The 27,901-nt window shown below is 41.7% G+C and overlaps 1 protein-coding gene across 1 annotated transcript in view; it reads left to right on the top strand.

Moving 5' to 3' along the window:
* Window positions 1-27,901, top strand: part of PIGN (phosphatidylinositol glycan anchor biosynthesis class N) — a 100,352-nt gene that overhangs the window by 26,937 nt on the left and 45,514 nt on the right. The window contains exons 11-21 of the mRNA XM_052660290.1: window positions 960-1,019; window positions 2,179-2,271; window positions 2,930-2,985; window positions 13,599-13,677; window positions 15,035-15,217; window positions 19,218-19,357; window positions 21,457-21,556; window positions 21,661-21,753; window positions 23,344-23,435; window positions 24,720-24,828; window positions 27,188-27,296. Of these exons, the coding sequence (XP_052516250.1) occupies window positions 960-1,019; window positions 2,179-2,271; window positions 2,930-2,985; window positions 13,599-13,677; window positions 15,035-15,217; window positions 19,218-19,357; window positions 21,457-21,556; window positions 21,661-21,753; window positions 23,344-23,435; window positions 24,720-24,828; window positions 27,188-27,296 (1,114 nt within the window). The remainder of the gene's footprint in view (window positions 1-959; window positions 1,020-2,178; window positions 2,272-2,929; window positions 2,986-13,598; window positions 13,678-15,034; window positions 15,218-19,217; window positions 19,358-21,456; window positions 21,557-21,660; window positions 21,754-23,343; window positions 23,436-24,719; window positions 24,829-27,187; window positions 27,297-27,901) is intronic.

Below are 27,901 nucleotides of genomic sequence, written 5' to 3'. Positions count from 1 at the left end.
TATTACACACTAGTACTTTATAAATTGTCTCATTGGATTGTGCCATAATTCTGTAAGGGAGAAACTTTTAATTATTTTCTAACTGACAGGGAAAACTGAAGCATTGGAGAGTTGAAATAACCTGCCCAAGGTCTCAGAGATCACAAGCAAAGTGTTTGAAATTGGGCATTCTGACAGCCAAGCACTTGACTGCCTGAAACATTATCGGTACTAATACCAAAGCAGTCAGTTAGATAGAAAATGGAGGCTATTAGTTCTGTAGTGAGTGCAGTCTAGAGGATGATAAAGAGTGAAAACAAGTTAGAGCAGCCCGAGGACGGATGGGGAGGTGAGGCCATGCAGACTGGAAGCATGGACCGCTCCTCTGGACACTTGGACCTGGAGGGGGCTCTCCAAAGCTGTGCTCGAGGACTTGTGTCAAAAGAGGCTCTTATCCTGCTTCATGTCTTTTTCTAGACGTCACTGACCGGCCAGCCAGCCTCCTTCTGCTGTATTCTTTCTTTAATTAATATATAATATATGTGTATATGTATCTGGCGGGCTGCTGTCTGGGGGGTCACACAGAGTCAGACACGACTGAAGTGACTCAGCAGCAGCAGCAGTTGAAGTCTACTTTCGCTGGCTATTTCCTGTCTAGTAAGCGTCCTTGTCATAATACCCCAGAACTGTTACATTAGATGGTCAAGCTTTTAGCTTGTAGAATAAGTAACTTTTTTGTTTTATATATTTTACTTTGGGGGCTCCTAGTGATTTCAAATTTAGGTGTTCATACGTTCATGTACCTCTAGCAAGTGACATTTTTTAGAGATCAGTATCTACTGTGTATGGAATAAGTATTTGATGATAATGGATTAAAATGGATATCATGGTTATCTTTCAAAATACAGGCACAGCAATTAAACTACTCGATGTCCTTGTTGGTCTGTCGCCGTCTTAGATTTAACTTCTTCTGTTTGCAGGCTGATGTTGCACCGTTGATGGCAGCTCTTATTGGAGTTCCCTTCCCTCTTAACTCAGTGGTAAAGAGTACAATTTTCTTATCAACTCTCAGAATAACAGAAAAATTATCGTACAGTAAAGTTTACTTTTTACGTGTTTCTGAATCCATTTAAGGAAGATTTATTGCACAGATATTGCTGGTTTGCTAGGTCAGTGCCCCAGAGACTCGGGATGAAGAAACTCACTGCAGTTCCGTGGCAGAGCCTGTTTGCAGGGTCACCAGTCCTCACCGTGCCTGTTGCACCGTCTGTTCCGTGACCCTAAAGCAGCAAATTCCAGTGTTTGTTAGCATTTGAGTGGTCCAGCCGGGAATACTTGTCTACCTTCAGTGTGGGAAGGCAGGGGACCTCATTAGACCCACTGTGCTCCATCTAATTTCTCAGCTTCCAATGGAAATGTTTTTAAGATGGGAACTGGATGCTGAAAAACTAAAAGACAGAGTCCATTCCCATCAGCCATTCTTTCTAGCCCTTCAACTCAAAGTTAAAAAAAATAATATCCTCTGCCTCAGAGCTCTGCGTCATTTGCCCCCTGTAGTCATAAACGTGTGGTATGTCTATAACTGAAACCAGAGTTTCGGAAACGAAACTTTATGTGTAGTGTAACCATGTGGAGCTTCCCTGGTCACTCCGTCGGTGAGGAACCTGCCTGCAGTGCAGGAGAACCGGGTTCCATCCCTGGGTCGAGAAGATCTGGAGAAGGAAATGGCAAACCACTTCAGTATTGCCTGGAAAATCCCATAGACAGAGGAGCCTGGTGGGCTACAGTCCATGGGGTCACAAGAGTTGGACAGCTTTAGCAACTAAACCCTGGTAGCATACTCCTATTTTCCTTCTATCTTTTCTTTTGAGTGTGCTGGCTGTGGCCCACCATAGTAGCTTTTTGTGTGTGCAGAGCATTTATTTCACTGCCTGCCATATAGCAATCTTTTGATAAATGTTAGGTTTTATTGGACTTAATTCATCTCTTTTGCTTTATTTATTTTATTATATCTATTTTGTGAGAGAAGTAATAGAATATTTTTCAGTTACGATTTTAAAAAAATATTTTTAATTATTCCAAGAATTTATTTGTCCATATGTCTTATCTCTCTTGCTTCCCTTGTAAGTCTGTTTTGTTTTATCAGAATAACCTGAGCTTTGTTAGCACTAATATTAAACCAGTGTGTATTATTTACAGGGAATCATTCCTGTGGATATGCTTAATACCTCTGATCTCTTCAAAGCAGAGAGCATGTTTACAAATGCAGTACAGATTCTTGAACAGTTCAAGGTAAAACAAGACCACACACAAATACGGACATGATTCTGATTTTAAAACTGAATATATCTTGTGAAAATATTTGATTTTGCATTTTAAGAAATGATTTTCATAATTTATTATCTTTAAATTGTTTGTATTTGACTAGTGTCCTAAGTTTCACATTTCTGAGATGCGCTTTCCTTGAATCAGTTTGAGGGTGTAGAATTAGCTCTGAGGAGCGTCCCGAACTGTTAGAGCACCACAGACGCTTATAAAGACTACAGACCAAGTCTCTGTCAGTGGGATTTGCCTTGTGCAGCATTGCATGGCCCTCTGGGTATATTATTATTTGCATTAACAACTTAAAGAAATGACCGTTTAACTGAAACTTTCTGTTATTCATAATAGTGTTAATGCAGCATGGCTTATTGTGTTTCCTAAGGGTTAAAAAGTATAGCTTAATTATATGACATTTTGCAGGCTTGATGTACTTCGTTCTCAGCTTGTTGGAATGGTAATATATAGCATTAACATTTTCTTTAAATATTTATGAAGTAGGATAGTAACACAAAATTCCATTTATTTCTATTGCTGAAGAACCATTTTAATGGATATTTGTATTTCAAAATGAAATTAGTTCATTTTTTTCTCTTATCTAATATAAAATATTTTCACGCTTGGTTCCCAGGTAAAAATGACTCAGAAAAAAGAAGCTACTTTGTCGTTTTTGTTTACACCATTTAAGTAAGTCTCTTATGTTTTTTATTAACTTGTAGGAAAGAAGTTTTCATTGAGTTTGAATGCTTGACAATAGAGTAGGTTCTTAGAAAAGCTGTCTTTTTTGTGTACATTAGTGTCATTTACCAAATGAAAGCCTCTTTTGTTGTTTTACAAGTAATGAACCAGGTGCTGTATGCCTTTGAGTGGCTCGTAGAGGGGATACAGGGGTGTAGAAAGACAGGGCTTGGCTGGGGAGGGGTGTGGCTCTTAGCCTGGCCGAGGAGCGAGATGCTCATGCCGTTCTGGCTTATAGAAAGAGAGGAGAGCTGGCGTGAGAGGTGAGGCTGAAGGCTACTGAGCTCAACTTGTGTTTGAAGATGCATGAATTAGTTAGAAATAGGGATTTGGATCTCAAGGTAGAGGTCAGAGTTGGTTAGGAGGATATCGGCGCCATCAGCATAAAGATGGTGGCGGAAAGCCTCGCGCATGCAGGAGGCTCTCGGGTGGCTGCATGAAGTGACAAGGCCGGTGATCTGCTTCTGGGAAACACGGACAGCTGCTTGGCAAAGAGAAGAGCAGGTTTTGGTGGGCAGCAGATTTTGTCCCATCCCAGAAAGATGTGCTTTCCTTGAATTGGGAACGGGGTTATTTGAGAAAAAACCTGGCTGACTGACTCGGGTGGGTGCCTCCTGGGACATCATGTGCAGTTAGCAAGAATTCCCATTTTCAGGAAGGATTTTTCTCGTGACCAAAATAAATAAAATTTGTTTGAAATATGGGTAGTAGGGATGTGATTGAGTGACTTCACTGGAGTTGTTTTTGACAACTTATATAGCATGCTAAGTTGCTTCAGGCGTGTCCGACTCTTTGCGACCCCATGGACTGTGGCCCACCAGGCTCCTCTGTCCATGGGATTCTCTAGGCAGAAATACTGCAGTGGGTTGCCATGTCCTCCTCCAGGAGATCTTCCCAACCCAGGGATCGAGCCCATACCTCCTGCATCTCCCGTATCAGCAGGCAGGTTCTTTCCCACCAGCACCACCTGGGAAGCCGATCTTACATAGCACTAGTGTGTGCCTGGTCGCTTCAGTCGTGTCCGACTCTGCAACCCATGGAGTTTAACCTGCCAGGCTCTTCTGTCCATGGGATTCTTCAGGCAAAAATACTGGAGTAGGTTGCCATTTCCTTCTCCATATAGCATGGGTGATCAATCCGAAAGGAAATCAACGCTGAATATTCATTGGAAAGACTGATGCTAAAACTGAAACTCCAGTACTTTGGCCACATGATGCGAAGAGCTGACTCATTGGAAAAGACCCTGATGCTTGGAAAGATCAGGTCAGGAGGGGAAGCGGACAGTACGAATGAGATGGTTGGATGGCATCACTGACTCAATGAACATGAATTTGAACAAACTCAGGGAGATAGTGAAGGACAGAGAAGCCTGGCGTGTATAGTTCAAGGGGCTATAAAGAGTCAGGCACGGCTTAGCGACTGAACAACAAGAGCATAGCCCTGGCGTAATGTTCACAGACTAGAAGCTTATAGCCTCTGGATCATGTAATATGAGTCAGTATGGCAGCTTGCTTCTGTGTGTGTGTGTGTGTGTGTGTAGGAGAGCAAATACCAAGTGAAATTAGGATTTTGCAAGTCAAAATTGATTATATAGTATAATGATATATATAATAATGTTAGTGAAATATTATATTAATTATATATGTCAAAGGTAGAATTATCATTTGAAGAGTGTCCCTAGTTGTAAGGTCATCACATATGCTTATAGACTATAAACCAAGTCTTTATCAATTAGAAGTAGAGTTAGAATTCTAATCCTCCAATTAGAATGTATCCTATAGTATATCATATAGATATCATATGGATCTGTTTATTGATAACATAGTAGTATAGTCAGACCATAACAAAATAACTAAATAAATATTCTATCAATTCTTGGTATGAAGAAAATACACAGGACATTGGAAATCACAGTTACCTTAGATCAGCAACCTTAGGAAGACTTATCAGGGTGATGCTCTTCTGCGGGAGGTTCAAGTGCATGTTGCCTGTCTTCTTCCCCTCGGGCCCAGAAGCTGACCGTGACCTTGCCCTGCTCTGAAGCTCAGCACCTGCCTGGCAGCCGCTGCTAGCTTTGTGTCAGCTGGGGGCCTGACAGAAGGGCTGATTCTCATCCTTTGGCTCACTCATCCTGCCTGCAAGCTTGTCTGGCTGAAAAGCACCATTTGTTTAAAGCCTGCATCATGACCAAAAAAGCCCAAGATAAAATAAAAAATTAACTTATGAGGAAATGGATAGTTGAAGGAATAGCAAAGGACTAAAAATATTAAAATCTTGAAATCCTCATAAGTATCTGAGAAGCTGTTTTATCCATAAGACAAAAAGTGGCGCAAACTTTACAAAAGGAGGAGTATAGGGTGCATTGTTTAAAAATGGGAAATGTGTCTAAAACCTCATGGAAAGATAAACTGTACAGGAATGAGCCAAAGGGGAGGCCAGTCCTCCAGATTAGAACAGCAAGTAGACCTCAACTGAAGTGAAATGGATTTTCAATAATTTGTGGACTGATGAGGAGCTAGAGGAAACCCTAGAAGTCATCATTTCTTCATCCCTCTTGCGGTGGAAACTTTAGGAAAAGGAAACATTTCAAACTGTACAAGAAAGCACGCTTGCAGTGTGCAGCAACCGAAGACGTGACATGGTTTGGAACGGCTGAGGGAGACGGCTTGGTCCAAGCAGACATAGGAAGGGGTGCATTTCTGTACTGGGAAGCTGAGAGTTGAGAATGATGGGGCAGAGATTGATTGGTTGTCATTATGCCCCTCGGTACTGTTTATTATTATTAAAAATCACATCTGTGTGTGTGTGTGTGTGTGTGTGTGTGTGTGTGTGCATGTGTGTGTGTGCATGTGTGTAAGGCACTTTCAGTTCGGTCTGTCAGTCGTGTCTGACTCTGCGACCCCACGGACTGCAGCGCGCCAGGCCTCCCTGTCCATCACCAACTCCCGGAGCTTGCTCAAACTCATGTCCATTGAGTTGGTGATGCCATCCAGCCATCTCATCCTCTGTCTTCCCCTTCTCCTCCTGCCCTCAATCTTTCCCAGCATCGGGGTCTTTTCAAATGAGTCAGTTCTTTGCATCACATGGCCAAAGTATTGCAGTTTTAGCTTCAGCATCCGTTCTTCCAATGAATATTCAGGACTGATCTCCTTTAGGATGGACTGGTTGGATCTCCTTGCAGTCCAAGGGACTCTGAAGAGTCTTCTCCAACACCACAGTTCAAAAGCATCAATTCTTCGGTGCTCAGCTTTCTTTATAGTCCAACTCTCACATCCATACGTGACTACTGGAAAAACCATAGCTTTGACTAGATGGATGTTGGTTGGCAAAGTGATGTCTCTGCTTTTTAATATGCTGTCTAGATTTGTCGTAGCTTTTCTTCCAAGGAGCAAGTGTAATTTAATTTCATGGCTGCAGTCACCATCTGCAGTGATTTTGGAGCCCCCCAAAATAAAGTCTGTCACTGTTTCCATTGTTTCCCCATCTATTTGCCATGAAGTGATGGGACCAGATGCCATGATCTTAGTTTTCGGTATGTTGAGTTTTAAGCCAACTTTTTCACTTTCCTCTTTCCCTTTCATCAAGAGGCTCTTTAGTTCTTCCCTTTCTGCCATGAGGGTGGTGTCATCTGCATATCTGAGGTTATTGCTATTTCTCCTGGTAATGTTGATTTCAGCTTGTGCTTCATCCAGCCTGGCGTTTCTCATGCTGTACTCTGCATATAAGTTAAATAAGCAGCATGACCCGTATATAACCTTGACGAACTCCTTTCCGGATTTGTAACTAGTCTGATATTCCATGTGCAGTTCTAACTGTTGCTTCTTGACCTGCATCCAGATTTCTCAGGAAGCAGGTCAGCTAGTCTGGTTTTCCATCTCTTTCAGAATTTTCTTTAGTCCTGTTCAACTCTTTGCTACCCTGTGGACTACAGCCCGCCAGGCTCCTCTGTCCATAGGATTCTCCAGGCAAGAATACTGGAGTGGGTCGCCATTTCCTTCTCCAAAGGATCTTCCCCACCCAGGGACTGAGCCCGTGTCTCTTATGTCTTCCGCACTGACTGTTGGCTTCTTTACCACTAATGCCACCTGGGAAGCCCAAATATACATTAATATGTATAGCTTTTATAAAATATAATTTAAAAAGAAATAAAAAATAGAAAATTCCCTGGTGGTACAGTGGTTGGGACCTGGTGCTTTCACTGATGTGGGCCTAGGTTCCATCCCTGGTTGGGGAACTAAAAGTGTACAAGCTGTGCAATGCAGCAAAAAATAAATAAAAAATAAAATAAAAATTTTAAATATTAAAATAATTTAAAAGATATTTTAATCATTGGCATGAATCGTAAAATCATGCAGTCTGTGGGCACAGATAAAAAAGAAATTTATTCTTTCATATAAATTTTAGAATCATGTTGAGTTATATATAAAATCTTCAGTTATTTTAATATATTTAGGAAGCAGTTGGAGAGAATTGACATTTCTTACAGTATTGAATATTATTTATTTATATCTTGTTATATCCCTAAGTAAAATTTTATCATTCTTCACCCAATATACATTTCTCATTATTTTATTCCTAGATATTGTATTTCTAAATATTATGAGTAGTATCCTACTGCTCAGTACACCAGGAAAAACAGTTATCATCATTTATCATTTGAGTACAATGGGTTCTTTAATTTTCTCTATTCCAATGAGTTTTTTTCATTTCTACACATCTCTTTCAGTCACCTTTATATATTCACCTAATGTCAACATTGTCCACTTTGAAACTACAGTATAATTATTGGCACATAGACATTATAAAAGATGAAAGTATACTGTGGTTACATATTCTTTTTGTACAACAGAGCTTCCTTGGTGACTCCCTGCAATGTAGGAGACCTGGGTTCAGTCCCTGGATTGGGAAGATCCCCTGGAGAAGGAAGTAGCAACCCACTCCAGTACTCTTGCCTGGAGAATTCCATGGATGGAGGAGCCTGATAGGCTACAGTCCATGGGGTCGCAAAGAGTCAGACAGATTGACTATCACTCACTCAGGTTCTTGTTACAAGTAATTGTTCAATGAAGTCCTTCCTTCTTGAATAAGTACTGTATTTTTTTCTTCTTATAAATACATTGTTCACTCATTGGTGAGTGTGAGGAAATTTATCTCTGAGGTATTGAGAACTGAAAATTCAGTCTTGAGATTTTGCTCAGGTGATCAGTTGCACCAGCATCACTAAGTTTTGGTTTACTGATGTCTCTTTACCATTCTTCCACTGTCTTATTTAGTCTTTTTTAGCATGAGTAATGGATGAATAATGTCATAGTTCTTAGGGTGATGGAATAGTAAATGTGTCATCAAGATACAGAAAAACAAGATTGCTAGAATCTTACATCTGAAACTTGTTAAAGGGTCCAGTGGGTCCATATGCTCCCTGGTGGCTGAGTGGTAAAGACTCTGCCTGCAGTGCAGGAGACCCGGGTTTGATCCCTGGGCCGGGAAGATCCCCTGGAGGAGGGAATAGCAACCTACTCCAGTCTTCTCTCATCTGGAGAATCCCATGGACAGAGGAGCCTGGAGGGCTGCAGTCCATAGGGTCACACAGAGTCGGACACGACTGAAGCGACTAACCAGCATTTTATTCTGTTATTTAAAAGTAAGTAAATTTTATTTTTTGATATTTTAAAGACCTGCAAGGAAGAATGAAAATCATGGATAGAACCGCTCAAAAAAACCCCCCTCAGAAGTAAAATTGGGTCTAATGGACTCTGAGGCTATGCCTAGAAGTGACCAGCAGGTGGGGCTGCATGACTAGAAAAAGTAGCTCGGCTGCCTGCGAAGGTGACTTAAAAGGGAGGAAAAACATACCCTATTTGAAAATTGTGTACTAGAGAGGCCAGAGTAAAATTTAAAAAAAATTTTTTTTTAATTGCATGAAATCAGAAAGGCCTCTTGAGAGAGAGTTTAGGAAACATGAAGGGGGGAGGAGACATTATGTTGCGCTGTGTGCGTTTGTCGCTTCCGTCTCTGTGACCCCACGGGCTGCAGCCCGCCAGGCTCCTCTGTCCGTGGGATGCTGGAAGCGGTGGCCATGCGCACCTCCTGGGGGATCTTCCCACCCCAGGAATTGAACCCAGGTCTCTTTAAGTCTCCTGCATTGGCAGGTGGGTTATCCACCTGGGATAGTATATTAATATCTTGCCATTTGAAGCCAAAACATTTTGTTATATATTTTACTTAAAATCACCATATAAATTCAGGGAGCTGAAATAAATGTTGACAAAACATTTCAATGTGTTTTCCTACTAAAATGATAAAAGATACTTTTTTTTACATTTCTTTCAGTCTGATACAGATTAAAGGTTCTCCCTTAGACCCTTTTTTTTAACCAGCAAAAGGAGTTTATCTTGGAATAGCAGAGAACTGCAATTTGGGACAAGCAGACAATGGTGAACCAGAGGCGCACCTGTAGAGCGGAGGAGAGGGCGTGCCTTAACTGGAAGGGAGGGCTCGGGGAGCGCTGCGGGGCGCCTCGTTGGCTGCGGGGGCGGCAGCGCGCTCTTGCTGGGCCGGGAGGACACCTTTCTTTCTGCCCGGCTCGGCGGGCTGCGGCCAGTGATCGGGGCTTCCTTCACTTTCGATGCTATTCCGGTTCATGCTGCTCTCAGAAGTACCTCAGTTTAGTTGAAAAAAATGATAAGGATCATAAGGGACAGCTGTTCACCTTCGGGCATTTCAGTCCTGAGGCTTCAGTCGTTCCTGTTTGCATTGTTCCTTGGCTGCCGCTGCGAAGTCGCGTCAGGCGTGTCTGACTCTGTGCGACCCCATGGACGGCAGCCCACCAGGCTCCCCCGTCCCCGGGATTCTCCAGGCCAGGACGCTGGAGTGGGGTGCCGTCGCCTTCTCCGTTCCCTAGTGTAGAGACGGATGCTCAAAAGGTCACAGTCTCTGTAGGATGTTGGTTTGCTTCTGTGTGGTTTTCTTCTCCCTAGGCTCCCAACTCCTCAATTCTTGGTGGTCTGCTAGCTCTCCAGCGCCTTTAAATTTATTTTAAAAAATTTTATTTAAAGCACGCAATCGGAGGATACTTACAATACTATGTTGGTTTCTGCCGTGCAAGGGCATCAGTCAGCCGTAGCTGCACGGATGTCCCCTTCCTGTGGAACCTTCCTCCCGCGTCCCACCCATCCCATCCCTCTAGGTTGTCACAGGGCCCCGGATTCGAGCTCCGGGCGTCAGACGGCAGATCCCCACTGGCTGTCTAACTTCCACGCGGTATATACACGTTGCCATCTGCTCTCTCCGCGGGCCCCACCCTCTTTTGTTTTGTCAGGCTTTCTGATTGTTCCTGGTGGGAGCGTTGGCATGCCCAAGTTTTTCCATCAAGCTGTGGTTAAATTTTAATGTTTTAATTATTTTATTTACAAAATCTGGCTCGTCAAATATGAATGGAAAGTAATGCATCTTCACAATAAAAAACCACGCAGGTGATAATGAAAAGTCCCCATGCCTGTGTTCATCCTTCCCAGTCTTTGCTCCTGCAGGCAAAGTTGCAGTTTCTCGTGTATCTGTGTAGGTGTATCTTGAGTGCACATGTATGTCTATGTACATATCCCTTTTGCTAACATATTTTCTATTTTAATTATGAAACTGTTCACACTGAGAAGAATAAAGACTGTAATAAAAATCTTTGTACCTACAATCCAGGCTTTAGAAATGTCAACATTTTACCATATTTCTGTAGATCTTCTTTCTCTTAAGAAATAAAATGATGTAACATTGAATCCCCATTTTTAAAGTCAGTTCATTTTTTTTACAGTTCTCCTTTTCCTGTTCAGCTTGATTTTCAAGATCTACCCGTACTGAGGCACACGGGCCCCTTCTTCACTCCAGTGCATACGTGGTGCCCCTTTGACCCCTTCCTTGCCAACCCCCCACTTAGTTTGTTGTTATTTGTTTTGTCTTTTTTTCCAGGATGTTAAAATATGGTCCCTTCATTCTGGACTTTCCATTTTTCATAAAGTTTCTTTATATTTAAAATATGTGATACTAAGACTATTTTGTACCCTTCTCAACTTACAGAAAACTGAAAAAAAAATTTCATGGGGAATAAGAGTCTTTAATGTCGTATTGCTCCAGTGAGGTTTGTTTAGAACATTTTAATGAACATTTTGATGTCCAGGAATTAATTTCTGGACAAGCTTTTTTCCCTCTTTTTAGCAAATTGTGAGGTGCTTTCGGAATAGCAATGTATACGCTTCCGTTTTTCTTCCTTTTTAGGTCTGCAATATTTTGATAGCACTTTAATCAATTAAGATATATTGATTGATGTGCTTTGCACTTTCCTGAGCATTATTGATATTAATGAAAATAATCAGTGGCCCGCATGGAGGTTAAAATTTAGTTGGAGAGAAATGAGTTGGTGATTAGACCACACTAAAGTGCTGATGGTGTGCGGTGAGATTGGAGTGGATCATAAAGGGTGATGCAGATTTGATTTTGGAAAGCAGAGACAAGAGGATCTTTATGAATAATAACTCAGACATGAATGCGAGATAGGTAACGACAAAAAGCTTAACCATTTTATAAAGCTGAGAGTTTATATTTGAGGTAATGGGAAATTAAATAGAAGAGAAGGGGATGGTCATCAGTAGTCCAGGAAGTTTAGAACTGATGAAGTAGACAATAAGATGCCCGTCTCAATTTCCAGTACGTTAGAAGATTTTAGGATGTGGAGTGGATTAGAGCAAGGAGAAGGGAGATCGTCTTAGGAGGTTTCTATAGAACTTTGGAATTTCCTCTTAGATGTAGCCTTCAATGAGCGCCTGTGTCCTTTGGCCGAGTAACTCCATTTCAAAGACTTCTAGGAAGATATTCCAAACTGTGAGGTGTCTGAAAGACAGAGAACTGGATCATGGCAACATTTTGAAGGAATTCAGTTTTTGTCATGAATTCCTGCTTCCTGGTGCCTTTTCCCTCCACATTGCAGTGAGTCCAGGGGGTCTCCTCCAGTCTGACACCAGGGGGTCTCCTCCAGTCTGACACAGTGTTTAGTGGTAGTGTTAGTCCTACAGTCGTGTCCGACTCTGCTACCCCACGGACTGTAGCCCCCAGGCTCCTCTGTCCACGGGTTCTCCAGGAAGATTACTGGGGTGGGTTGCCATCCCCTTCTCCAGAGGATCTCCCCGAGCCAGGGGTCGAACCCGGGCCTCCTGCACGGCAGGCAGATGTGTTACCGTATGAGCTACAGGGAAGTCCTGACGGAGTGTGCCGGTCCCCACGAGTGGGAGGATCTGGGACTCCTCGGAGTGGGCCCGGATTCTTCTTAGTCAGGGTCTCTACAGAACTCGAGGGAGCTCACAGATGAGTTTCTATGGGTCTTGAACTTTCTTAAAATCTTACGTAAGAGTTTGAATTATGTTTATTGAAAACTCTGGAGTGAGTTTCAGATCCTGAAAGATGTCTGTGACCCACCCAAATTAATAACAATGCTTAAAGATGACTTTCTGAAACCAAGTAGAAAAAAGACAAGTGATTATATGTTGAGCTATATGAAATTGTCAAAAAATTTTTAGTAGTTATTGATGTACAGAAACATCAGTGTCATATGATCTGACCTCATATATTCTTCAATAACATTTTTACCCTTTGATAATGTAAAGGTATGCACTTTAGGAATGTAGATTCTAGTTAAACAGTTTGTGTTCAATTTTGTGTTAACTATACTTATTTAAAGATTACTTATGCAGTATTAGGAGTATTGTTCCTGTGTCTTTAAGGTTTTTACTGTGGTAAAACAAGGGTAAGGAAATGGTAGAAAGAGAAATGAAAGATAGGGAAACCAAAAAAGTATATGGTGTAGTACCAAAATTGCAAATTGATTCCGATTTTTGACTGACTCCTTGCTGGTTAAGCTCTGCCCGGCTCTCTTTGATAATGAAAACTGTCAGGCCCTGTCTGGCTCGGGGACAACCGAACCCAGGCCTCCCTCATTGCAGGCGGATTCTTTACCAGCTGAGCCACAAGGGAAGCCCAAGAATTCTGGAGTGGGTAGCTCATCCCTTCTCTAGAAGGTCTTCCCGACCCAGGAGTCGAGCTGGGGTCTCCTGCACTGCAGGTGGGTTCTTTCCCAGCTGAGCCACCGGGAAACCCCCAGGGACACAAGACAGGGTAATAAGTCCGTCCTGTCTGTTACATCTGCCACGAGCGTGAGAGGGCTGAGTGTTGTAACGCACATCACTCATTTGCTGTTTCACTAATTCTGTTGATCTAATCATACTTTTCTTTGTTAGCCAGAGCATTCCATTTCTTCCAGTGACGTATTGTATGACTGTTTTAAGTGGAGTTTGGCAGTTGCAACTTTGAGTCAAGAAAACCAAATTTAACTATAAACTATTTCTTGGGAGAGTTCAGATAACCAACATACAGTTTGGCTCAGAGTTTGTTTCTTTCCTTTTTCTCAATTTTCACTATTCTATTCTTTTATTTTCAATCAAGCAAAAAAAAAAAAAAAACGCAAAAATATAATTGAAATGAGAAAACATTTTAAACCTAAGCCTTTTTATTTTCTTTTATAGGTCGCTATCTGACACTAAACAGGCCAACATTTTAAGAAAAGCAAGATACTATATAAAACAGAAAAAGTATGATGAAGCAGTAAGTACGCAGGCCTTATGTGTATAAATAGCTGATCGTTCAGGTATGGAAAGGGGCAGATATGGTGGGAGCACAATGAGCCAGCCGGGGAGCTGTCCTGACCCTGCGTGCAAGGGCTGAGTTTCCGAAGCAGCTGCTTTGACCCCATGGATAGACTTCTCTAATTTCAGATAATGTTACAGGTGAGCTTTCTTAGGTTAGTGTTGTCGATGAACAGTTGCTGTTTTCTGTCGTGAGAAAGGATCTTCCAAGCTCCTGTCATCCTGCCTTTGCTACTATTTTAGAGCGTGGCACGTTTGTACATTTAGAATTAGCTTCACGCTATTATAAATTTACTAGTTTATTCTGAAGCTTTGACTTTTCCCAGTTCCTGCCCCATTGTCTTTTCCATAAATTTTCCTCTTTGTTAAATGGTCATATAAGTGTAAAGTAAAAGAGAATTCTGTTTTCATTTCCAAAGTTGCCTAAGTAGTATGATGGCATTTCTAATGCTTATTTTTATTATAGTTTCACAATGGCAAGCTACACTCCTCTAAAGTAATAAGCTATTTTAATAATGTTTTATAACTGATTGGATTGGGAAGATCCCCTGGTGAAGGGAAAGGCTACCCACTCCAGTATTCTGCCCTGGAGAGTTCCATGGGGTCACAAAGAGTTGGACACGACTGAGTGACTTTCATTTTCACTTTATAACTGATTTGGGAAATCTAATAATAAGAAAGTAAAAATGTGAATATGAGCCTTTCTATTAGGGACATATAGAGCCATTTTAAAAAATGTATTTTTATTGTGTATTAGGGTGTAGCCGAGGAACGCTGTTGGGATGGTTTCAGGTGAACAGTGAAGGGACCCAGCCGCACATGTACATGGACCCCTTCTCCCCCAGACGCCCTTCCCAGCCAGGCGGCCACGTGACGCTGGGCAGAGCTTCCTGTGCCGTATCGGAGGCCCTCGTTGGTTATCCATTTTAAGCACAGCAGTGTGTACGGGTCCATCCCAGACTCCCTGACGGTCCCTCCCCTCCTCCCCCAGCAACCGTACGCCCACCCTGTCAGTCTGTGAGTTAAAGAGACATTTCTCTCACGTCCTCGGAGGATAATTTCCACGAAATGAATCATTTAAAGTCACTACACATCGAATCGATAGTTTGCACTTAAAAATATCCTGTCTCATCAAGATTTTAAAATTTCTTTTATTCGGGGTTTTTTATTTACCCCTTTTGCAAGAAGGTCCTGGAACAACCAGAATCTGTTTCTGCTGCACCGTCTGCAGCCACGTTGCGTGTGAGGACTCCCCTCCCTCTGACGGTCAGTTCCCTTCCTCTGTCCGCGTGGCCGTCGTGTCCCGCTCTCCCCAGGTCTCGCTCTGTCGGGAGCTGATCAACCTCGCCCTGAGAGGCCTGGCCTACTACCACACCTACGACAGGTTCTTCCTGGCCTTCAACGTCGTCCTCGGCTTTGTGGGGTGGATCTCTTACGCGTCTCTGTTGATCATCAAGTCTCACTGCAACCTTACGAGAGGCGTTAGCACAGAGGCCAAGGTATGTTCAGAAAAACTGGAGATTCAGACGATGCTGCCAGACCAAAGGGCTGAGGAAGGAAATGGAGTCTGACCGACTGTAGTGCGCCCACACAGGGCCCCCGTTGCTCTAAGCCAGCTCTGTCTTCCGCCTTTGTCGAGGTGCCTTTTCTCAGAAATCTCTAGTGGGGAAAAGAGCGTATCAGTAATAATAGTCCTGTAACAGAAGAGGGCTATAAAGACAGCTGTGCAGTTTACATTCACCTATGGCGTTAACTGTGTGGACTTTCTGTTTATTTTTATATTTATTTAGCGTGTTATAAGTATTCCATATCTTTCTACAGTATAGGTAAATCAGAAGACAATTTCAGAGCGATACATTTAACTTCATCTGTTATTAAGTTTAGGAGCTGGAAAGAGATAAAATCACTTATTCAAAATGTTCCTTTTAAGACAATATATATATTTTTTGGAACTGTTCTTCCCTTTTTCATCTTTCCAAAATTCTTAAACATGAATTTCAAACTTCCTCTATATCCTCATTTTAAGAATTAGTCCCTCATTTATTGTACTTTCAACACCAAACAAAAAAACCCTGTTCTTTAGTAATACTTTATACAACTGAGAAAATATAACAGTACATATATGGTTTATATTAAAATACTTTACTCTTAAAATTTATCGCTGTCATTTACCAGGGATAGTATGCCACTTGCATTTTCTTTACTTCGTTCTCTAATGATTATTACCTTGTCCAAATCCTCTAAAAAGTAATATATCCAGATGGTGTATTATTGATAAGAATAGTCGGTACATATTTCCAACAGTAAGTTTTTTCAACTTCATATTTTATTTTTCTATAACGGAAGGAAGAACAGTAGTGTTTATTCCATTTTTACAGTGCTTTAATGCATCTTAAGTAATTTAACCCAAGTAATTTTCATTATTTGAATGTATGTGAAATGGGCTAAAATAAAAATAATTTCTTACATGACAGGAAAAGAGACAAAGATGTTTTAGTGAAGGCTATATCTAGGCACTCAGCTCGCTATTGGAAGTTCATTTTGCCCCTTTAAGCTTGTGACTGCTGGAAGTAGGCTGTACAAAGGAGGAGACTGGAGTTGTTTAAGTAACTTGCACAAGGCCGTTCAGCTAAGATGGGGAGGAAGGGAGGTTTGAGTGCTGAGTAGTAATGCCAAGTGCCTTTGTTGTCCACTTGAAACTATCACAGCATTGTTAATTGTCTATTCTCCAATATAAAATAAACAGTATTTAAAAAATCGCCCCAAACTGACCACTACAGTTGAGTTCATTAAAAATATTTTGAACCCTTTGGTTCTGTTTGCAAAAACATTCTGATTCTTCTTCAGTGAGAGTTTATATAGTGACGTGACAGCATGTAAGCAGTTCGGGAGGAAGAATGCGTTGCCAGAAGCCGGAAGCACTGACGAAGGTGGGGCATGGAGAGCAGTTGGGGGTGAGGGGCTGCAGCCGCAGAGCCTGGCGCCTGCAGGTGGGGAGTGTGGAGGCCCCAGCAGCGCGCGGCACCCTGCCCCCTGGAATGGCCGCATGCCACCGAGAAGGGGGCTGGTCGACGGCTGGGAGGGGGAAAGAGTGGCTCGCAGCAAACACTGCCCTCCTCTCCAGACGTGGGGGCAGATGTGAGACAAGCTAAGCGGTTTAGCCGGTGAGAGAGTGAGAGTGAGTCGGTGGCTTAGCCAAGCTGACAGCAAATAGAACAGCAGCGCTGGATCACCTTTTGGTCTGACTCCAGAGATGCCTGGGGAAATCGAGAGCCAGAGGATGAGGTGGTCGGATGGCATCCCCGACTCAGTCTGAGCAAACTCTGGGAGTTAGACTCCGGGAGATGGTGAAGGACAGGGAGCCTGGCGTGCTGCAGTCCATGGGGTCGCACGTGGGGACACGACTGAGCGACGGAACAACAACCTCCAGAGGCGATGTTGCGTCTGCCTGACAGCGTCCCTCAGACGATACAGGTTGTTTCTGATGTGTCACCGTTACAGACAGGTCTGCAGCGAGCATTCTCTTTAGAGCTAATTTGCCACAGCTCCTCCCAGATGAACTCTGCATTTAACTTGCATCTGTTCTCTGCTTGCTAGTTCAGATGTCTTTTGCTTTAGAAGTAAATATCCTTATTTATCTTCATGCTTTCCTGTTCTCTCATTACTTGGGGAAATCTCAAAAGGTTAACCCCTTAAACCAGTCCCGTGATTCCATCTCTGTGGGGATTGAATTCCTTCTTGGTCAGCACCTTGTCCAGAGCGTGGCATAGAGGTGTGACTTAAGAACTGTTGGCTGGAGGGGTAGCCTCAGTTAGGTGCTTTTTGGAGGATCTGGGAAGGCAGGGAGTTAATTGTGACGAGGGAGAAAACGTCTCCCATTCCTGTATTTAAAGTTCTTTCCATTTTTACTTTAGCGGAACCGACTTCTCTTTGATTTGGTTTCCTACAAGTAGATGTCTGTCTGTGATGTCTGTTGCTTTATGTATCAAAGGTTTGGATAATTATACGATACTGTGCTGACCCTGGAAGATCCCTCGAGGATCTTTTTACATACTTGTTTACATTTATTTTCATATGATTCTACTCTTGTCAGAGTGATGTGAAACCAGTCTCAATCCCTACAGTGCTTGCCTGCCTTGGGCACCTTCCACGTTAGAGGCCCTCCCTGTCCATCTCTGAGTTCTGCCCCTTCTCCTCCTGCCCCCTTGCTCGGGGTCCTCCATCCTGTCTGGCCTGTATCTCCATTTCCAGGGCTAGTCACTGGGTAGGTTTCTCCACTGACTGCTGGGACTAATGCAGAGAAGGAGAGGAGGAGAGAAGGAAAATAGAGGCAATAATAGGAACCGTTATTTCTTAAGCAGTAGTAATATTCTGGGCATTTTGGTAAGCTCTTTTCATAACCTCATTAAAGCATGACTAGCCTTGAGAAATAAATATGGATATTATTATTCCCATTTTATAGATGGGATGAAATTAAGTCTCAGAATCTTAGTTTCTTTTGTTTTGTTTTTTTTTTTTCCTCCAGCTCATGGTCGTACAGTGAGCCATTGACAGAAGCAGGATTTGAATCCTGATCTGTGTAGCTCCAAGCTCTTGATCACAGTGCTATGCTTCACCTTCCTTTTTACAGCCCTGCTCTAGTTTATCCTTGCTTCCTTGCTCCCTTTCTGGTGACATTTTAGAGCAGAAGGGAGGAATTATAAAGGGGAGAAAAACACTTGCTTTTCCTCCCTAACCTCACCTGCTCCAGAAGATAATTCGTAATTCTCCCCTTACTCAGCTTGGGCAGCAAGGCAAGGGGAAACAGAAAGAGCAAACAAGGAGCAGAGGCAAGAGGGCGCCAGCGGGCCGTGCAGTCCTGTTCCTTCCCGCGCGCTGTTCTTAGCGCGGCTTCCGTCAGTCAGCGCGTCTGGTCCTCATCGCTGGCCTTACTGCCCCAGACGTGGGCCCCATTGCTCCCGGCCCAGAGCGCCCGCAGGCTCCCCATCCACGCGCCGCCACTGAGCGGCTCCCCTCCTGCTTGGCGGGCGGCGGGAGCGGAGATGCGCCCGAGCGATCCTCCTGTGGTTAACTGGTGGGAGGGTGGCGTGCGCGGCCGGTCAAGGTGAAGCTGGAACAGACAGAGGCGTTGTTCCCGGTGGAGATGAAGTCCCACGTTTACTGAAGATCCAGTGGGCGTTTGTGCGCTAGGCAGTGAGCTCAGTCAACATCTATAAAATTGTTACTAAGGAGAACTATGCTCAGAGGTCCAGACACGTCATTTGACAGCAAACTGTAGCAACGTAGTCTTAAATGGGGACTTGCCTAACGGCTGCAGCCCCAGGCTTCCTGCTCTTATCCAGTGACAAGTTTCTTTTAAAACGCAGTTCTTAGATCGACCGCCTAGTTGTGGAACCACTGAAAGAAAGTAATGTGTTTCCTTTACTCCAAAAACGTCTTTTAAGAGTCTGTCAGTGAGCATGAGTTTGGAGTGTTTTCAATGTTCTCTTTGACTTTCAGAACCCAAGCCGTCTCCTGCCATGTACTTTTGTAGCCATTGGCCTTTTTGTCGCGTTTTTACTGCTGATTCAAGCCTGTCCCTGGACTTACTACGTCTATTGTTTGTTGCCGTTGCCAATTTGGTACGCGGTTCTCAGAGAGTGAGTAACATGTCTCATGGTCTTGTTTTTCACTTCACTGACAGTTAAATCTGTAATTATAAGGTGTTAAGTTAGCATAAGTAGATTTCTGTAGCGTGTCATGAAAGAGACGTACAGTACTGTCAAATCTCCCAACCCTCTGATTTCACGGATAATAGCATAAATGGTGCATATAACCATCCTCTTTTTTTCCTTGGCTGCCCCTTACAGCTTGCAGGGTCTTCGTTTCTATGTCAGGAGTGGCTTACATTTTGAAATCTCATCGTCCCAGTTTCCAGTGTATCTTTATCTTTCACGAGGCAGTTTGCATGCTATTGTTCCATACATTTTTGGCCCTCCTTTCCCAGCTATCATGTAAACCTAGATGAATGAAAGTTTGTAATTAAATTCAATCTAGTAATGTGTACCTGCGAGGATTAGGGGAGATTATTCCCGTATGCTGTGGTTCCATCTTTAAGAACTTCCTCACAGGTTGAACTTGAAATGAACTCTTATCATCATAGAAAACATGAAGGCTGAGCTCTCATGCTCTTAAAACAAAATTGCTGTAACACTGGGCTGGTTCATGTTCACAGGCAGTGAGGATCATGGTGGGGACTGTGTTAATCTCTGCATCTGCACTGGTCGTCTGGAATGTAAACTTAATCTTGGGCACCCTTTGGGCAAGCCAGACCCGGGAGTGGCGGTGCAGAATAAGGGTGCTGTCGGGGTTGGCAAGCACGCTCGAAAGGACACAGTGTATGTTTCTATTCTGATTTTTGCTAACTCCAGCTTTGATCCCCTCTTCTTAATATCAAAATAAAAATTAATATTAAAATATTTTAAATGTTAACTTTTTCAAATACAAGGTAAAAAGACACTGACAAAAGAACAGACTGTTACTTTTCCATTTGAAAGGAATATAGTTGCTGGATACACATATTTAAATCCGAATTTTTTCTAATGTCATTTTTTCTGATTTAAAGCTTCTTAGAATGAGAAGTTTTATCTAAAATTCTCTCCTAAATTATTAAGCACATGCATGCTTAAATTTTAAGGGACACTGCGATTTTGAAAATATGTTGTTTTCTGTATTTATCTTTTTGATAGATTAGATAAAGAAAATAAAACATGAAATTTCACTTTTCTTCTAGAAAAAAACTCAGTGACTTTATTGAATCATCACTGCTGAGAACAAAAGAAACATTCTCCTTTTGACTGGTGTTAGCTTTTCTTCCCTGCATGGTACTTTAATTGTTTTGATGACAATGTGTAACCATTGTTTTTAATTAGAAAAAGGTTATAAACCAAATTATACTGACAGTTTATAATTTCCTACTTAAGAATGCACTACAAATGCTAAAGAAATTTTTCTTGTGATAAAATGTAAAACGTACTCAAGTATGTAATGCATTTTAAATGGTTGTGAAGTCACATTTAATTATAATTAGTGTACGATTAGTGACATCTTAAATTGAGTTTGGAAAAGGTTATTTTGCCCAATGAAAAAGTGCAATTAAGATTTTCTCTACCTAGATTAAGTTGAAGACAGTTGAGATTTCAATATAAAATTAATTTTAGTGAATTTTTAAAATGTTCTCAGTTTTTATTCATTTGGGTTCATTTATTTTATTTCTGATGTTGTATCTGTAATTGCATGTGCCCATGTTTAAACTCTAGAGAAGGAAATGGCAACCCACTCCAGTATTCCTGCCTGGGAAATCATGGACAGGGGAGCCTGACAGGCTACAGTCCATGGGGTGGCAGAAAGTTGGACACAACTTAGCGACTAAACAACAAAATGTTTAAACTCAGATCAAGTAAGACTCATTTATTGTCATTAATGCTTATAAAAAACCAAGCAAATTATTGTGATCCTTATCAAGTTAATTCAGAAGTTACATTTTTCCTAATATATTTCCAGATTTCAAAAAAGATGTAGGTAAGTTAAGGCATTGAAACAAATCTGTTAGAAATTATCTTAGTTTTTGAAAGATCTATGAATCAAAAATTTCCTGATTTCTGTGCACAAGATTTTAATGTTTTGCCATATGAGAACTAACTTTTTATACTCAACATAGGTTATAAATCATCTTTTTATAAATAATCCTGTTACACAGAATCCCAGTTATTCAAGGCTTTGTCGCCTTACTGTTGACCTTCCGTCCACGATGCTTCCTTGGATACCTCTTGCTCTTTATCCTGGGAGTTGAAGTATTGGTAAGTGATTTGCCTCTTACCCGGTTTCGGGTCTCTTTCATACACGTGCGTATCGCGTTCGCAGTGACCTCCTTTCCCCCGTCTTCTCTGCATTGCATTCGCAGGTGCTCAGCTTTTTCTACCGCTACATGCTCACAGCTGGACTCGTTGCATTCGCCGCTTGGCCGTTGATCACTCCGCTGTGGACTCGAGCAAAGGTATAAGTACTACTCACTTCAACTCTGGGCAGATTCATAGTGACTTTTTCGGATATGTGTTTTAACTCTGGGAATTGTCCTTTTTTTAAGAGACGCATAGAATGTGTCCTTACATAAAGATCCTGATCCTTTTGACAGGAGGACTGAGGTTGACTTAAAGGTGTCAGTGATTCGTGTAAATTTTCATATCAAAGTGAACTCCTCTTCTGGTGATTGAAATACTCAAGAAGCGCAGCTGATACATCCTTCTCTGAAAGGGTTCCTAGGTTCCTTTAGCCTCAAATGTCTATGCCACCGAGGAGCTGCCCAGAGCAGAGCGCTGGCAGGAGGGGCCACGTTCTGGGCTCAGATCCGAGGGGTCACCTCCCCTGGTCCAGGGCCCCGTCGTGCTTTCTCTGGAGAAGTATGTGTTCATGATAGATGATTTTAAAATAGAATTACTCCTGACTTTTGTTTTTGTTGTTGTTGTTTGTTTTGTGTATGTTTTGCAGAGCTTATTTTTCATGCGTTACATGTATCCCTGAAGACAAATTAGAATACACAAATAAGCAAAGATTTAGGGAAAAAAACACCCACAGTCCCATCACCCAGACATTGCATGTTGTTAACCCTTCTGAATGTTTTTCCTATACATTCATTCTTAAAGAGGAAGAAAGGAATCATCCTATACTTCATATTTCACAACTTTTTTTTTTTTTACTGAATTATTATTGTAATTACTCCTGATTTTCTGCCTTTAACTACATAGGTAATTACAATGTGCTACAAAAAATATTCTCATGTTTCCACTTTGATGCTTTTTGGTGGAGGTAGCACGAGGATAGACATTTCTTCTTTCTGTTCTATGAGAACCTACAAGATGTTCCAGTTAGTGGAATTATTGATAATTTTTTTGTCTTAATCTAACTACAAAAATGGTTTTACTTTTATCCCTCCTGGGCGCAATCATTTAATAGTAGGCCAGCTCTCTCGAAGCCGTCACCAGCGTATGTTGGGCCATAAATTGAATGAGGCTTCCTAGTTGGTAGCGAATCCGCCCGCCAGTGCAGGGGCCCCAGGAGATGTGAGTTTGATCCCTGGGTCGGGAAGATCCCCTGGAGGAGGAAAGGGCAACCCACTCCAGTATTCTTTGTTGGGATAATCCCATGGACGGAGGAGCCTGGCGGGCTATAGTATGGGATCCCAAAGAGTCAGACACGACTGAGCATGCACAAAGGACTGAATGAAGGGCTTGCTTTGAAAGAGTTCAAGTCCAGGTTTAAGTCCTGGCTCTTTGATTTACTAGTCATAGATCTGGTGCTACACGCTTCGACGTCTCTGAGCTCAGTACCATAATCTGAAATGCTGTGAATAATATAGCCTACCTCTTGAGATTATTGTGAGAATTAAAGGAGATAATACCTAAATCATACTTAACAGAGTGCCTCCAACCTAACAGATCCTTCACAGATAGCAGCTGTATTACTTTCAGAGTAAACAAATGTAAGGCTTTGAATTTTCCTTTTAGTTTCACAGCCATGTAGTCTGTGAAACAATGAAGACAGCTGTTTGCACCGTAATATCTAAAGGTGACTTTTCTCTTTATTTTAGTGCATCTCGCTGAGTTGGATTCTCTTCTGTTTGCTGCTGGCCGTGTTCCCGCTTTTGCCTGTCGTAGGACGAGAGCCAGATATCTTCCTAGTGTATGGACACTACTTTAACTTACTTTCTTTTGAATACAGTTGTTTTTCTCAATCAACACTATATGAACCACATCTTGGCCATGAGTTTAAAATCATGTGAACAACCTGGAAGTTAAAATATTAATATTAAACCATGAGTCATCGTTTTGGCCCGGCTCTGAGAGGCATTGAAACTCCCTGAAGATGCTTCTGAGCCTTCATAAAAAATGAAATTGTGCCAGTGGTAACTTAAATTTCCAACAATTTAAAAAATGTCTGGAAGCTCTTGTATTTGGGGGGAATCAGTGCATGATTTGACATGAAAAGCATGTTCGGTTGCTGAAATTAACAGGTCCAAGAAGCTGCTGATGACTAATATCATCTCTGTCTTCGCCTTTGGGCAAGTCCACACTTTTAATGTCGTAGAAAGATGAAATTCTCTTCTACTTTGAACATAAAGATATCCACTGGGGAGGGGGGAATCTCTGTGCACCTTGACAGCTTTAATCACATATGCTGTTAGAAAATTCTTTATGCCTCACTTGAATTCTCCTTGCTGCCCTTATGCTTATTTCCCCTTGATGTATCCCAACAAATCTGTAAAATAACTGGTTACTTGTGTTTTTAATTTTAAATTATTATCATATTATCTATTGGCTGTGTGTGTATGTGCTTGGGAAGCTAAATGATCATTATTTCATTTAACCTTTTACTCTCTTATTTTCTAATCATGTAATCATCTTCATTACTTTCTTTTGGACTCTGTGTAAGGAAATTTTTTTAGCAGTCTAACTCAGTCTTTAATAGATGAGGGTATTCTTTTTAACTGAAAGAAACCACAACATTTTAAAAGTATATCTTAATTTTAAAGTATGTGTTATCTATAAAGTAATACATTTATTCTCATTTCTGTGAGAATAATAATTATGGACTAGATTAGAAATTATTCTGTGAAGTCAATTTATTTGCAGAGCTCAAAAAATAGTATTGAATTCTAGGACTATTCCCTGTCAGCCATACCTTACTGGTCACTAAGTGGAAGCACTTGGCAGTTGCTTTGAACTGTAAACAGCACGTGCAGAGATGAACTCAGACATTCTGCTGCGTTCACTACTCCCATTGCTCTGATGCTCTTGAGTCTGTGAAGACCCCCCCCTCCTTTCACTAGCCTCTCCCTGTCTGTCCTGTTCAAGCACTGTGGACACAGTTGAACAGGACTTAGGCTGAGAGGAAATGAAGCTATATAGACAGTCTCCACATAGATTTGCCACTCACCTGTTCTGTTGTGAATTGTGTTTTAAACAGAGTAGGTGCAGGCTTGCTGGTTCTTCTGCTATCCCTGTTTGTTGTGACATCTGTCATAAAAAGAAGCGATAGTTTTATAAATGAAGAGCTGGTGTTACATCTATTACAGGTGGGTTACAGATTTTCAGTAGTATACTACATATGTGATATGCTAAAATGGACCTTATGGTTGTATTTAATTATTTCATTCTTAAGATGCCATCATGCTTTTATGACGCAATAAAAAGAGCTGAGAAGAGAGTTTTCTGTTTAAGATATTAAATGGAAATACATTCTCTAGAAGGAATAAAGGAAATACATTCTCTAAAATAGCTACAAGGTCAACAGGAGCCGCCCCCTGCCCCTATCGCGAGGGCAGAGATTACGGAGGTATAAGTCTAGTCTACTTTGGCCACCTGATGTGAAAAGCTGACTCACTGGAAAAGCCCCTGGTGCTGGGAAAGATTGAGGGCTGAGGGAGAAGGGGATGACAGAGGATGAGATGGCTGGATGGCATCACCGACTCAATGGACGTGGGTTTGGGTAAACTCTGGAAGTTGGTGATGGACAGGGAGGCCTGGTGTGCTGTGGTCAATGGGGTCGCAAAGAGCTGGACATGACTGAGCGACTGAACTGAACTGAACTGAAGAGGTATTGATCAAGAGGTTGAACTGAAAAGGGCTTCTTCTGGTCTGAGATTCTGTGTTGTCCTCTTTGGGGTCAGGAAAGAATAAGTTCTTTGAAGTGAAAGCACCTGCTGAGTATGTGAAGATTAGCCACATTAAGACTGCAGATGACATGCTAGGAGAAAATGAACTTCGCCTTGCTTGGTGGCTTTGGAGTGGTGAAAAGAACTTTGAACTTGATGTTTCCAAATTGAGTTAATTCCCAGCTACTCTTTGTACTATATGTGTGATTTTCAATAATAAAGCTTCAGTCTGTTTATTTTTAATCAGTAGAGACAATATTCAGTAGGGTGGTAAGAGGTTATATGATGTCATATTCTGTAAAATGATAGCTTTACTGTAGAGAAGAGTGGAAGTCACTTTTTTTTCCTTTTAAACAGTAAAAAATAAGCCACATCTAGAACATTGATTAAAAAGAAAACATATCTGAGTCTTCTCAAAAAATTTACTCAGAGTCAAGCTGGGATAATAGTAGTTCCAAGAACACTCAAAACTTAAAGTATACAACACATGAAAGATGTTAGCTCATTCTTGGAGAACAACAGAGAACATATGAAAAAGAGAAATATTTTCACTAAAGATCCTATCAAGCCATTGAAACATATCTTTTCATTTTGTTTGGTCACTGATTGGCTTTACACTAACCCATAGTAGCTTTGACAAAATTCACCTGTAATAATGAGTATTTTGACAAAAGTGAGTGTTCATGCATTTCACTCTTAGGAACAAATACCATGTTAAAATTCTTATGGACTTTGTTAGAAATGCTCCTAAATATAAGGTAAATCTGATTTTTAAAAAAATTCCCTCTTACATTAACCTTACTAATTTGCACTCACTCCTCTATTGTGTACTATATATATATATATATGTTTGATTTGAAGATTTGTGTCTTTTCACATTTTAACGTATCTGAAATGAGAATGTGGCTTACAATTGAAAGGATCCTAGGGTTGTGTCCTAGATATATTGACAGCATTTCTCCTTAATTCGCTGCAAACAGGAGTAGATTAAATGTGTCTCTAGGATTTGGTGATCAGGTTGCTAATCTGAACTTTAAGAGAGTTTCTTGATTCACAACCATAGTTTAGCTCATTTCTTCAGCTGGCTGTTAAGCCACTCACTCAGGGGTCAGCACACATGTTTCTGAAGAGCTAGATTGCACATGTTTTAGGCTTGTGGGCCGTATGGAGCCTGTTGTCAGTTTTCAGCTCTGCCGTTGCAGGGCAAAGGGAGCTATCAACAATAGGTGAATCCAACAGCGAAGAGAACAGTGCTTCAGTAAAGCAGCATTCTAAAAGCAAGCACCAGCCCACAAGCCACAGTTTACCAGCTCCAGCAGTTTATGTGTGCTCTCTGAAGAGTCCTACACTCCGTGTATTCTCAGCACCAGCGACCCCTCAGGCCACAGCCACGGACTGAGTGTGTGAACAGACCTGCCGTGAGTGAGGCCAGAGGGGGGAGACGTTCAGGCACACAGGCTGTGTGCATCCATCCTCTGCATGCCCATGGCTTAGGAAACCTTCAGGACTGAGAACATCTTCCTAAGCAGGCACAGCGTGGTGACGCGTGCCACAGTACTCTTGAAAGTGTAGAACGCCCCGTTTGTGCTTGTAAAGGAAGGCCCTTCGCTCAGTACAGGAATTCCGACTCTTGGTCTTGGCCACAGGAAGGTGAGCGGGTCCAATTTCAGTAGCGTTTTGGCCAGATCCCAGCTGTTGAAGCGGTTTTCTAAGTATCTTTCTGATACATACCTGGCCACTCACCACCATCTCTTCTCACGTCTTCTGGGTCTGTTTTCAGATGCTGAGCATCGTGCTTTCCGTGTGCGTTGTATATGGGACCCATAAGAGTCTACTCAAGAAACAAGGACTGCCGCTTCTCAATCAGATTGTTAGCTGGACAATATTAGGTAAGAGGGCAGTGAAGTCGAATGAGATGACTTCCCATCAGGGTGCATCTTAAAATTATCCATTTACATCTGTATTATTGTTACTGAAACAAGTTTGTTGTGAGAAAATAATAACAAGTACCTATTATTTCTGTCTCTTGCTAGAATTTGATAAAGAAAATTAGAACTCTTGTGAGCATTCATGTGTTAATAAGAATTCCTGAGAGAACATTTATGACTTGATAATAAGGCTGCATATTTATTCACACCTAATAAAAAGTGATTCCAGGAGGGAAGAAGATTTTGTGAAGAGATTCCTATGCTGAGGTTTCACGTCAGTTCATAAATTCTCAGTTCTTACACAGGGAACAGGGACTAGGAAGCAGTTTAATTTTATCTGTGTTTCCCTCGCTGAAAATAGCATTGCTTAGTCATCTCCCAACACATCACACATTTATAAAGCCAGTTGTGTGTTTCAAAGCATTCTCCTCTGTAGTTCTCTGTAGAATGTGCTTGAGGAGCAAACATGCCATTTAAAGGCAGCCTTTGCCTTCCAGCTGGAAGGCAGAAGCAAACTGGAAGTCCAGATTTTTCATGAAAAAAAAAGGAGAAGACGACAGTTTGTA

Source organism: Budorcas taxicolor, chromosome 22 (assembly GCF_023091745.1).
Source record: "Budorcas taxicolor isolate Tak-1 chromosome 22, Takin1.1, whole genome shotgun sequence".
Lineage (NCBI taxonomy): Eukaryota > Metazoa > Chordata > Mammalia > Artiodactyla > Bovidae > Budorcas > Budorcas taxicolor.
This window is presented reverse-complemented; position numbering and strand designations above follow the sequence as displayed.